This window comes from Monodon monoceros, unplaced genomic scaffold, assembly GCF_005190385.1.
Source record: "Monodon monoceros isolate NGI ecotype Baffin Bay Population unplaced genomic scaffold, NGI_Narwhal_1 Super_Scaffold_5, whole genome shotgun sequence".
Taxonomy (NCBI): Eukaryota; Metazoa; Chordata; class Mammalia; order Artiodactyla; family Monodontidae; genus Monodon; species Monodon monoceros.
The window spans coordinates 110,428,036-110,440,536 of record NW_021703782.1 but is presented as its reverse complement, the minus strand read 5'-3'; the positions used below and the strand labels follow the sequence as shown (position 1 = coordinate 110,440,536).

The window sequence follows — 12,501 nt, the reverse complement described above, 5'->3', positions numbered from 1 at the left end:
TCCAGGGAGACCTCACCAAGGCTTAAAGAAGCGGAGGGAGAGAGGCAGTGCCCAGTGTCAGTGCCAGGGCAGCAGCGCCCCAGCCCCTCACCCCTCTGCCTGCTGTCACCTCCCCAAGGGGTGTCTTCTTAGCTTTCCTTTTTGTGGCAGAGGGGTCTCCACGCAGTAGGAGGGAGTGAGTGGGGGGGGGAGCGGGTGCTGGCCAAGTTCGCCTGATTAATATCCAGGATGTGTGGCATCCGAGCTCCCTCGGAGAACTCTTGGGAGCCTCGACCCCAGCCTGGGCACGGATGCCCAATCTGCAGTGGGGGAAGGTGGAGGGCGGGTCGTCTCTCTCGGGGTGGACATGTCTGCCACAGTCTTGGGCGCCCCGATCTGGCTGGATTGGAAGTTCAGTCTCCACCCAGAAGAGGAGCTCTGAACTCCAAGTAAACGAAAAAGGCGGGGTGAGCTGCAACGTCCTTTTTAAACCCCAAATGATCGAACTCGGGGCCCCTCCACACTGGTTCTGGGTCTCGGCCAGGTGCGGGCACCTGGGGGGGGAAAGCGGGGTGCAGCGTGGGCCGCCGGGCCCCGTCCGCCCGCGCTCGCCGGCAGAGCGGGGGGCGCCTGGCCCTCGCCGAGTCCCCGCCCGCCCCGGGCCAGCCCCTTCCTCGCTGCCGCTCGCCCGCTGGCCCCACCCCCTCGCCCGCTGCGCCCAGTGGGAGGCGGGGGCCGGCCCGGCCGAGCCGAGCGCCGGCTCTGATTTGCTGCGGGCGCGGGGGAGCCACGGCCTCCTCGGGTGCCGTCCCCGAGAGAGGGAGGGAGGGAAAGGGGGAAAAGTGCTCGGCGCCCGAGGCGAGGTCCGCACTCCTCGTTCGTCCCCGCGGCCGGCGCAGGACCTCACTCGAGCGCAGCGCCCACGGGGAGCGAGTCGCGGGGCGGCGGCGGCGGCGGCGAGGAGGAGGCCAGAAGGAGTCGGGGGAGGCGGGGGAGGTCAGGGCGAGCGAGCCGAGCGGGGTCCCGGCCGCCCCGCGGGCCAAGGTCGAGCCCTCCCGCCCGTGGGCGAGCGCGCCAGCCGACCCTCCAGAGAGCCACCGCCACAAAGAGAACGGGTCGGCGGCTGCTCCCATGAGTCCCTAAAGTTGTGCCGGCCCCGCTGAGTTGTGCCCCGCGCCCCGTGCGTCCCCGCGCGCCCAACCCGCGCCCGCGCCCCGCCGGCATGGACGTCCACACCCGCTGGAAAGCGCGCAGCCCGCTCCTCCCGGGCGCCCCGCTGCTGTCCCCGCCGTTGCTGCTGCTGCTGCTGCTGCTGTGGGCGCCGCCTCCGAGCCGCGCAGGTAAGGGCGCTGGGCGCTCGGGCGCGGGGGGCCGGGGGGCCGGGGCCGGCGCGGCTGTCATCCCCGGGCGCCCGGCCTCTTCCGCGCGTGCACGACCTTCCCCCACTGGGCTGTGGAATGCACGGGCCGGGACTCCGAATGCCATTCGTTGGGGGCCCCGGAGAGGGAAACGCGCCGGCACAATACTCCCCACGTCAAACGGGCCGGCGGGTGGGGCTGTCGGGGAGCCGAGGAAGGGCTCTGCGTTGGATCAGCCGGAGGGCTTGTCCACCAGGCAGGCAAACTTTTGTCCGGAAACTTTGCGTTCTCTGTCCCACATCACAAGCGCGCAGCTCTGGCCCACACAGCCCCGCTGCAGAACTTCCTTTCCTGAAACCCGGGAAGGGTCGCCCCCTAGAGTCGCAGCGGGCCAGTTCCGGCCGGGCCTCCTGGGATGGGGGGCCGCTGGGGAGAATCCCAGCAGCTGAGCCCCCCAGCCCAGGACTTCTCCAAGCACCCTCTTCCTCTGCCTCCAGACCCGGCTGACTCTCCCTTTCCCAGGGAACAGAGCTTCCTGTGGTCCCCACCATCTAAGTACTCAGTGAGTGGTACTGGGGAGCCCCAGGGTGGGGTGGTGGAGAAGCCCTGCTCTAATCCCACCTCTCGACCTCCTGGAAGGCAGTTTTTCTTGGGTTAGCTGCCCAGAGACGGGATTCTTGGAGCAAAGGCGGGAGATGCTCTCGGAGTCTTGGCTGTGAGGGGTTCAGATGACACACAGATGTGGGACTCCTTCTGCCAGAGGTCTGCCCTTAGAAGGAGCTGTCTCCAGTGGATGGCGTCCACCAGGCCAGCACTGACAGTGTGCCTGCCTAGATGCTTGCAGCACCAGCTCTCTCCCACACAGCTTCCTGACGGGACAGTGGTTTTTCTAAGCATCACCTTTTGTGGTTACCTGTGGGATGGGACCTCACAAGCCTCAGTCGTCGGAGCCCAAGGCCCTGAAAGTCCTCTGGGGCCCCATTAACAGATGCAGAGACGAGGCTCAGAGCCGCTATTGCAGGGTCAAGGGAAGTGCGGGCAGAGGGATGGGACAGTGGCTCAGTGGACAGCAGGACCAGCCGGGGTCCCCTGTGAGAAGACACCGCTTTACTGCCTTCGCTCTTCTCTCCTCCGCTTTGTCATTTGAAGACATGTGGGAAGAATCACTTCCGTGTTCCACTTGCCAGTTAAGACATTCTGTCCCTTTTTCCTGGTACAGTGAGTGCTTGGTGGGCCAGAGGGGGTGAGCAGGAATCAGAGTGTCCAGCCAGTCAGGGGCTGGGGGAGCGGAGGGGAGCCTGGCCTGGCTCTGGGGACCTGGGGTCTTAGCCCTGGGCTACCACCTACGTGCCCTGGATCCCAGGCTAACTGGCTTTGTGTTTCCCCCGGGGTCACTGGAGGTGGGGGACGGTAGCGACCTCCAGAAAAGTGGCACGGAGCAGGGTGGGGATGTGGTCATGGGACCCCTGTAGGCCCAGGGCCATAGCCCTGTCCCAGCTCCTCTGCCAGGCTTTCCTCTAGGAAGTCAGGTGGGAATCCTTCAGGGGAGTTGCCACCCCCAAAAGCCGGGGCTGGGCACTGGCTGGGGAGCACACAGAGCATGCGTTCGCCTGGGTTTGGGGTCGGCTGTCTGTAGCACTCCCCATCTCTGCCCCCCGCCCGTCTCCGGTTTCCCTTCCTAACTGAGTGTGGCGTGAGGTGGATGCCTGGACCGTGGCTGTAGAGCTGGACATTTTGCTCTTGTCGAAAAGACGCTGAGAGCCTGTGAAGAAGCCACCCCTCTGGGTGGGTTTCACAGACCTCCCCTCACCGCCACGAGGGTGGGACCCTTTTGGAAGTCATCGTCAGTGCGTGGCCAGCGGGAACGGCTGTCCACTGACATGCGGGGGCGGGCGGGCGGGGGGGCAGGAGAGGCCGTCCGCAGGCAGCTCTTCTCTTCTCCATTTTGAGATCCACCAGATGTTTTTTGAGTTCCCTCTGAACATGGCTCTTTTTCCTACCTTCTTCTTGGCCAAGCGTGTGAAGGAATGAAAAGTCAGATTGCATTTGGGGCCGTTTAACATTGTAACGGGTAAAGGAGAGTAAGTGAAATGAAACATGACCCCAATATTTGGAAATTGAGGTCATCTCCTCGGCACATCATTGGTTGGCGCCAGTCACGTGATCGCTGTTGGCAATAATTTGGTGGGAAGAGTTGTCCAAATTCTGTGGGACTTGACAGACATCGAATGGTTAAATTTCCTCTGACTCAATCAAGTTGGCTGAAAAGACAGCCTTTTCCATCTTCTCCTCCCCTTCCCCCTCCTCCCCATAAAAGAGCAGTCAGTGGGAGGAGTTCAGAAGCCAAGCTGATTCCCTGAAGCCCTCTATCTCCTCTGGTCCAGATTTTAGTGGCTGCAGGGCTTGGAGCTCGGGTCGCCGCCCAGCGATGTGACCACCCGGCAGTGGCCACGGGCAGGAGTTTCTTCCTTGGGAGGAAGCACAAAGTTACCTTGTCCCGTGATGTCGCTCCATGGCTGTTCCTGGGGTGCTGGCCAGAGCCTGCCCCGTTACCCCACCCTTCAGATATCTCTGGACTCTCACGCAGCCACGCCCTTAGCCGAGCACAGCTGATGCCCGCCTGCCCCGCCCCTGCCCTCCGGCTGCCTGGCCCAGTCTCCCACCCCTGCCTCTTCCCTGGGCCACGGACATTGTTGGGTGGAGCAGAGGGGTGTGGGGAACCGACACCCACTGCCCCCTGCCCCTCACTGAATAACGGTGACAGTGAGCGCAGACTCGCTCTGAGCCCCCGAGGGTCGAGGATGAGTCACGCGCACCCCGAGGCCCCATTGCTGTGCCCACAGTGGAGCCTGGGATTTGCAGCGCGGAGCAGGGCAGGGTCCCTGGCCCCTGGGACGCCCGCACCCGTGGTACCGATTGGAATGAATTTGCTGGCATTTGCCTGGTCTGCTCTTAGCCCTGTGCCCACATCATCTCCTTGGACCCTCATCCCGGCCTGCAAGGTGAGGGGGGGTGCTGGCACTCTGAGAGGCCCAGGGAACAGGGGGCTGGGACTGCACGCTGTGGGTCAGTCTGGTCTCTGCACCTGGGCGCTGAGTGAGCTTCTCCACGGGGGAGGCCCAGTGCCTGGAGCTGCTGTCAGCCTGGGCCTCAGCCCAGACACGGCCCTGGGACCAGGAAGGGGTTCCATTGGGCCCCAGCAGACTGTCTCGGTTCCCTCCTGCCCCCTACACCCCTGCTTTTTATCCGAATGTTATCAAGGGGCACCCGGGGCCTGCAGTCTCCACTCCGCTTTCACCAGGCCCTTCACTCACTGGCGTGACCCGATGACCCCTGGAGGCTTTGCCTGCGCCGGGCCTGCTCGTGGGAAGGCTGAGGTGACAGAGCGCCCGGCTCCAGGGCCCACAGGCTGCTGCGAGGCACGCATGTGGACACCGTTGGTTGTACTGTTCATTCTCCTGCCGAGTGTGTCTGGAGGGTTGGCCCCTTGGGGAGATCTGGGGCAGCTTCCTGGAGGAGGTGTTGCTAAACTTGACCTTTCCTTTCTTCCCCTTCCTTTTGTTCCAAAGGGCCTCCTTCACAGGTGCCCTCCTCCACCTCTGGCTTTTGTCTCCTCCGTGCCTCTTCCCCGCAGACATCCCACCCCGCCGCTTCACTGTTCTCCTGGAGCTGCTTCCCTTGGCTGGAAAGCCCCTCATTAACTTGGTTGGCAGGGCGCCTCCAGCACCGCCTGCCCCGGCAGTGCTGTGCCAGCAGAAGTGGCCGCTGTGAGATAGAGGGGGCCTCTGAGGGGACAGGAGGGAGGCCGGGGCCTTCCTTAACCCTCTCTGGGTTAAGAGATGATCTGAGGGATGCCGCCTGCCCTGGCCTGGGCGGGTCCTGCGCACTTTGGGTCCCCTGTTTGGGGAGGCAGGGGCGTGGGGGGACAGTCCTTGGCAGTCAGATTGTTGAACCCAGGGCAGCGTGGACGGTTCCTCTGCCTCTAAGGGGTTGGCTGGGCGGGGGCCAGCCACCGTGCCTCAGCTTTCCTCTCTGGGAAACGGGGAGAAACGGCTTTCTCGCTTTGAGGGTGGTTATGGAGACTGAGGCGATCTACGGAGACCGCGTGTGGAATGTCGAGGCACAGGAAGCCCCTGATGAGCGGAGGGTCTTATTATAGCTACTGTTTTGGGTGGTGTTTCTGCAAAAGGAAAAAGCGCATGGTTGCCACGATCCTCTCTAAATGCGAGTATTCCAGCGGGAGCCCAGTTGAGGGAGGCGTGTCTGTCCAAGGAGGCTCTGGGGGCGGGTGAGACCCCCAGGCCTCTGCCATCCACAAGTGACTCAGCCCGGGCCCCCCTCACTCTCCTCAGCACCCCCATATGCTCCGTGGGTCCATTTCCCACGACACCTCGTGGGGTCGCAGTGAAGGTCACCCCAGGCAGCGTATTGGAGGGTTGTACGCCTGTGTGTGCGTTTGTGTGTATGTGTCCAAGCGTGTGTGTGCCTGTGATGTGTGTATGTGTCCTGTGATGTGAGTGTTCCTTTGGATGCATGTGACGTGTCTGTGGGTGTACACGTGTACATGAGTATGCACGCCCACATCCACGCACAGGTCCATGTGTTTTCAGGGTCTGCTCAGGCGGGGCCTGGTGTGTTTGAGGTGCTCACGGCAAGGCCGCATCTCTCTCCTTATCGTGCCCCACCCCTGCGGGACTGGAGACGAGGAGATGACCCGTGGCCACGGAGCCCACTGGGCAGCCACGAGGCGTCGGGTCCAGCCCCGGCACAGACTCAGTCCAGCTGGGTCTGATAATCTAGCCTCTTTTTGCTCACAGGAGGGCGATGTTATATTATAGCTTCTGCTTCTCCCTCTGTTTATTTCTCCCTTGTAATCGACTCATCTGGTGTCAGCCCTTGGCCAAATGTTAGTTTTAAGCTTTCTGGCCTGGCTCGTGGAGACATTGAGGTCCTGAAGGTGGAGCCTGCGTTGGCCCTTCTCCCAGGCAGAGCTGCCCCTGCCACGGGACACGGCATGGAGACCCGGTGTGGGTGACGGCTCGGGGCCGGCGTCCCGCCCCACCCCCGCCAGCGGTGCACTTTGCCTCAGTTTCCCTATCTGCAGGAAGGGGTGATGGCTGTGACTCCTGCAGGATTTTCGAGAGGGTTCAGCGCATCGCGTGTCCAAAGCACAGAGCAAGCCCCTGTCACTGTTGTCACTATTACGTCCTCCCTGGGCCCTCAGGCAGCAGCAGGTCTGGGGTCCAGGGTGAGTTCTTGGCTCTGCTCACTGGCTGGCTATATGAGTCACCCTCTCTGTCCTGTGAACCGTCACCCTGGTGCCCCCTCGCGGGTGAGCATGAAAAGGGGTTACACAGCCCCCGGTGAGCTTACTGGAGCCCTTGCTGCTACTTTTGCGGTCCGAGCCCCAGCATGGAGGTGCCTGCATCCCGGAGCAGTCGTGGGGCGGGTCACGTGCAGCACGCCCCTCCCCTTCTTCCTCAGGCCACCCCCACTGTACAAGGAGGAATGGGGGCCTCAGGGATGGGAATGGACCTGCCCATGTCCCGCCTCAAAGACTCTGGTCTTCTGCCCCAGAGACATGACGGTGGGTGATGGCTGGTGATCTGGAAGGACATCTGGGGCGGGTGCGTTGGGGGTTTTGCTAACTCAGACGTTGTTCCTGCACCCGCGCGGCCCCAGCGTCTGGGGCAAAGCCCATAGAATGAATGAATGAATGCTCCTTTGGATGCGTGGGGATTCGTGGTGGGGTGATGGGGGGGTCGCTCCGTGTTACATGTCATGCTGTCTGAGCCGTCATCCCATCAGCTTAGACTCACCCGCTAGTTTTTCTGGCAGGTTCCCAACCTATGTCATAACCCACAGTAGGAGTAAATGTCGCCACTCTTTGGTGACTCAGACCTAAGAAATGGTACCACAGTCTGACCCACTTTTCTCCACGTCTCATTACACAGAGCTCCAGGGGCCCGTTTCCTGCGATGTCTCTGTGCATGAAATGGGGGATTCCTTTATTTCCTGTCTCCTAGACCTGTGTTCTTTTGGGAGAAATTCACTCTTCTGTCCTGTTCTTTTCTGCCAGCACCTTGGCAATAGGGATTTTATTGGTCTCTTTATTAATTTTTTAATAAATGCTATAAAATGACATCAAAATGTGCGTGTGTGACGGAAGTGATTTAACTAAAAACTCTGACTCTTGCATTGGAAGACTAGTGACCTAACAATGAAAAAGAGTGAGCATTTTACTCTGAATGGAAGGTAGGAAGCCATTGTCTTCCACTCTGCTGGCAGGGTAACCCAGAGCTCCGTGGGTGAGGCTTTAGTGGAATCCTTTCCTGTGTGGGTGCAGAGGAAATGCAGGAGAGGCTGGTCCTTTGTGGAGAAACTCCGGAGTGACAGTGGCTGTGCTTGAAGCGTTTGCAGACCTCTAATGTGAGGCAGACCTGTGCCGGGCACCAGGCAGCAGGTGCACAGGTGAGCGGTAGGTAGGTGAGCATCCCAGCCCTGCAGGAGTTTCCGGTGCAGTGAGGGAATCAGACCTGTGAACAGGCGATTGTATCCAGTGAAGTGCGAAGTGGGAGGTAGTGAAACGTTCATCAGCTAGTAGAGTGGTGCCACCAGACAATCAGGGGGAGGCACCCGCCAGCCCTTAGGCCACTGGCCAATCAGAGGTAGGTACTTGCCAGCCCCCAGTGGGGCTCTGGCCAATCAGAGGGAGGTACCTGCCAGTCCCAGTGGGGCTCTGGCCAATCAAAGGGAGGCACTTGCCGGCCCCTGGGCCACTGGCCAGTCAGAGGGAGGCACCCGCCAGCCCCTGGGCCACTGGCCAATCAGAGGGAGGCACCTGCCAGCCCCAGTGGGGCTCTGGCTACTCAGAGAGAGGTACCTGCCAGCCTCAGTGGGCCACTGGCCAATCAGAGGGAGGTACCTGCCAGCCCCAGTGGGGCTCTGGCCAATCAGAGACCAGCCCGTTTTGCCAGGGCCTGCGGCTTTTGGGGTCCCACCCAATGAGTTTGAAGGGAGGAGTCCCTTGGTGGAGGCAAGTGGCACTTTCCCATGTGTGTCTGTCCTCTGACTCCGGTTCATATTTAACCAAACCCTGCTCTGGGGTGTTACCTGTGGAGTGCCCTGCTCTGGGGTGCACCTGGACCAGGTGGGGTTGGCCCCATCCTGCAGATGTGCAAGGGGAGGCCCTGTGGGCCCAGCTGGCACAAAGGAGTGATGGTTGCCCTCTGTATCCCAGTGAAAATCACGCCCCGCCTTGGTGTAGGTCATTACCGGCATATAAACTGATACTAGGTGCCAGGTGCGGGGGGCTCCAGCAGCTTCCAGCTCTTCTTTGCCGTGGGACAGTCCCTTGGTGGCAGGGTCCTTGTGCTTCCGGAAGAGGTGCACGGCCTCCACCAACTGTGAGTAGCCTCTGCACCTCGGCCTCCATTCCTGCTTCACTTCTGACGCATAAAACTGGGTGTACGTACAGTCCTGTCTTGCTAAATGTCAAGGTCTTCTTCTTTGGGGGGATAGTGGGCAGCTGTGCACCAGTGGGACCTGGGGCCCTGGCTCACGGGGGTCCCGTTAGGGGACCCTGTTGGGTGGCAGGTGAGGGGAGAGCTGGCCGGGGCCCAGAGCCCTGCACAGGGGAGGGTGAAGCCGAGAAGGAAAGATGGGCCATTTCTGGCCCTGGGCCCGCAGGTTCAGTTTGCAAGGGCCCTGCCTGGGGAGATAGTGTCCTCACGTCCGCTGGGGTGAAGTCTCTGGGACCCGCCTTACCGTTACTTCTCTTCTTTCGCGCTTTCTTTCTTTGGGGAGAATCTGAAATGCTGACGGGCAGCCCTGGCTTCCTCCTTCGAGGCAGTTCTGTGCTCTCTTGGGATGCGGGTGCAGTAGACAGCCTCTGGCGTCAGTGTCCTGTGTAGACCTTGCTCTTCTAGGGAGAGACGATCCCGGTTGGTTTTGAGGAGTGGGGGAGGAAGGGGCGCGGCGCCTTCCATACCTGTTAGACCAGAAAATGTTCACATCGAGAAGGCAGGGCGAATAGCTCATCCTTGGATAGAAGTGCAGGGAACAGGGCTTCTAAATGTAATTCTTTTCCAGGGAATTATTACTAATGTTATTTAGGTTCATAGTTTAAGTTGTGGCCGTTTAGCTCAGAAAGCACTGCTTGAGCGATGGCTACATGTCACTTAACTCTGGCATCCTGGGGAGCATCCTGGGGTCCTCGGTGTGATGACTCTGGCACTCGGGAGGGCCTGGGGTGGGGGTGCAGGGCTCACACCCGGGCAGGGCGGTGGGGCGGCTCTGCCCAGCGATGCCAGGATCTCCGGGGGAGGAGTTGGAGCCGACCGAGAGGAGGGGGCATGGGTGGGCGTCCAGTGGTCTCTCAGGACCTCCTGCCTCACCTGAAACAGGTGGACTGCAGGTGTCAGCATACATGATGGGGGTGGGCACCTCCGAGGGGAGGCGTGCCAGGAAGGAAGAGAGGAAGAGGCAGATGCTCCCCAACCCCCGTGTCCTCCCCGCTTTCTTCACGGTGGCCCCACTTTCTGGAAGGAGCAGTGATGCTTTACTTTCCTTCCCTGCCTGGGGGCAAGCTTGCCCTTCTCCTAAGGAAAGACTCTTATTCTGCAAGAGCGCAGTACGGAGCCTCAAGTGGGAAGGTTTACTCGGGCTCAGCTCTGAGAGTGTTGTTATTATTATTGCCGTCGTTGTTGTTCGGGGAGGTTTCAAACACAGCACAGCAGATCGAGATCCTCCTGGGCTCGATGATCAGCCCAAGGACACTCTTGTGGTCCAGCCGCCACCCACTCCCGTCAACCCACTTTGAAGCCAATCCCTGACGTCAGGTCTCACGCAACTATTCCTCTGTGTCCACCGCACATCAAGAGTGAGTACTTCCGTCTCAGTGGGTGAGGGACGGTGGGCATCCCCACCCAAGGGACACAGAGAAGGAGCTCAGCCAGGTCCAGTGCCCTAAGCGGGAAGGTGGGCGCCGCCGACCCGCGGGCTCTCAGCTCCCTGGTGAGCTGAGAGGGCAGGCCCCTTGCTTCCTGCCTGTCCCGGTGTGCCTGGGCTCAGCACAGGTGCTGAGGCACCTAGGAAAGCCTCTCTGAGCCTCAGTACCCCATCTGTGAAATGGGCATAAACTAGTACCTGTCTCAGAGGCCTGCTGGGAGGACTAAAGGCTCTTGTCATTATGTTGCCATGTGTTAAAGCCACGACGTCAGCATTCGGAACCCCCAGGAATGTTCCAGCCGGAGGCCTGGGCCCCAGACCGCAGCTTCGCTGGCGTTTTGCAGAGGGTGGAGTCCTCTGGGCGTGGGGCGCTGGCTTGGGGTTGCCTGGGAGCACAGGAGGCTGGTGAGCAGGTCCAGTTTCCTGTGAGGTGGGCTTTGACGGGCTTCAGCAAGGGATCCGGGTGAGACCAGAGCTTCAGCAGCCATGGGGCCCCGCTTCACGGCTCCGGGCTCCAAGGGTCTGGGGTGGAGCCTGGGGCCTGCCGCTCGAGTTCTGATGCCAGTGACCAGTCGAGGGCACTTTGGGAAATGTGGGGTGTACCAGATGGGAAGGTCTGAACCTCTTCCTGGCCCTCCCTCTCCCTGTGTGGGTCCAGCCTCTGTGGCCAGCTGACAGTCAGCCTCTCTTCTGACTTTCGAAAGGAAAGTTCAGGAGATGAGGCTGGGAAGCAGTGATGCATCAGTGCACGGAGAATAGGACCCCCGGCTGTGTGACCTCGAAAGCTTTACTTAACCTCTCTGATCCAAGTTAGCTCATCTCCAAACCAGAGGTACTGGTACCACCTGGAAGGAGGTGACCTGCGTGTGGACATAGGGCCCTTCCTGGGGTGTCCTGCATCCCGTTTTCAATGCAGGACAGCAAATGCTAGATCATAGTGATAACAGTAACTGCCTTTGTTAATTATTCTATATCGTTGTTATTTTGTATTGTTATTATGACTGGTGGAGCTCACAGAGGCAGTAATTGTATAAAGTTTCTATAAAGTGCTTGAAAGTAGGAATAAAGCTGCCACTCGCAGGTTCGGGGCTATAGCTGGGCCTCAGAGGAGGCTGAACTGTCAGTGCAAAGGGCCCAGTTAGGGCCCCGGGTGGGGAGTGAGTCCAGGTGGGGCAGGGGGTGCAGTTTGCAGTTAATACTTGGGGTGGGGGCTCTGTGGAACCTTCCACTGCGTTTATTTGTTTATATAAATTTACTTATTTATTTATTTTTGGCTGCGTTGGGTCTTCGTTGCTGCGCGCGGGCTTTCTTTAGTTGCAGCGAGCAGGGGCTACTCTTGGTTGTGGTGCGCGGGCTTCTCATTGCGGTGGCTTCTCTTCTTGCAGAGCACGGGCTGTAGGCGCCCAGGCTTCAGTAGTTGTGGCACGTGCGCTCAGTAGTTGTGGCTCACGGGCTCAGTTGCTCCGTGGCGTATGGGATCTTCCTGGACCAGGGCTCGAACCCGTGTCCCCTGCATTGACAGGCGGATTCTTAACCGCTACGCCACCAGGGAAGTCCCTTCCACTGCATTTAATGTGGGAGCTATCTCTGGCTCGTTTCCTTTGCCAGGAGTGTGGGGCTCTGATGGTGCACACAGGCCCAGCCCCCGGGGAAGGAGTTGGCTATTTTACCGGGAGGGCTCAGTGATCCGGCCTCTGGCCTTGGGGTCGTTTTGCAGGTGAATAAACTCAGACCTAGAGGACTTGGGGGTCTCCAGGGTCACAGGCTGCTGAAAGCAGGGCGGCAGGGGGAGCAGGCCCCAGCATCTGGCTCCGTCAGCCACTGATGGGCTCTGCTCAGCATCCCGAGGCCGGGGGAACCCGGTGGTCTCGGAGCTCTGCCATCAGGGGACGGTGTCTGAGCCTCGAAGACTTGTTCTGAGATTCCGAGGCTGCAAGGGAACTCAGGTGTCCAGTCCCAGGGTTCCTCCTGTCTAGGGCAGGCCTGATGACGGTTGTTTGCCAGGCACCTCCGTCGGGGAGCTCACCCTGTGCAGGCAGATGGCACCCAGACGGAATGTGCCTGAGCCTGGCCTCCAGAGCCCATGGTTTCAACCTTTATGTCACCAAACCTGGGGCTTGTGAGCCTCTTCAAGCTTCCTTGCTCGCAGAACTAGAACAAAAGCTGCACCCAAGTGGAGACGCTCACTCTTTTCTTTCATTTCACGCCTTCCCCG

The 12,501-nt window shown here is 60.4% G+C and overlaps 1 protein-coding gene across 8 annotated transcripts in view; it reads left to right on the top strand.

Moving 5' to 3' along the window:
- The first annotated feature begins 844 nt into the window (after window positions 1-844).
- The window catches only part of COL5A1 (collagen type V alpha 1 chain), a 164,799-nt gene continuing 153,142 nt past the window's right edge, over window positions 845-12,501 (top strand). For 3 of the 8 annotated variants that reach the window (XR_003790719.1, XM_029202065.1, XM_029202066.1), the window contains exon 1: window positions 847-1,319. Coding sequence is in view for 6 of the 8 variants with exons in the window: in XM_029202065.1 (XP_029057898.1) it covers window positions 1,202-1,319 (118 nt within the window). In the remaining 2 variants the exon portion in view is untranslated. Of the gene's footprint in view, window positions 1,320-4,089; window positions 4,340-12,501 lie in introns of those variants that run through there. The other 5 variants (XM_029202064.1, XM_029202063.1, XM_029202062.1 and 2 more) reach the window with 3 other exon arrangements.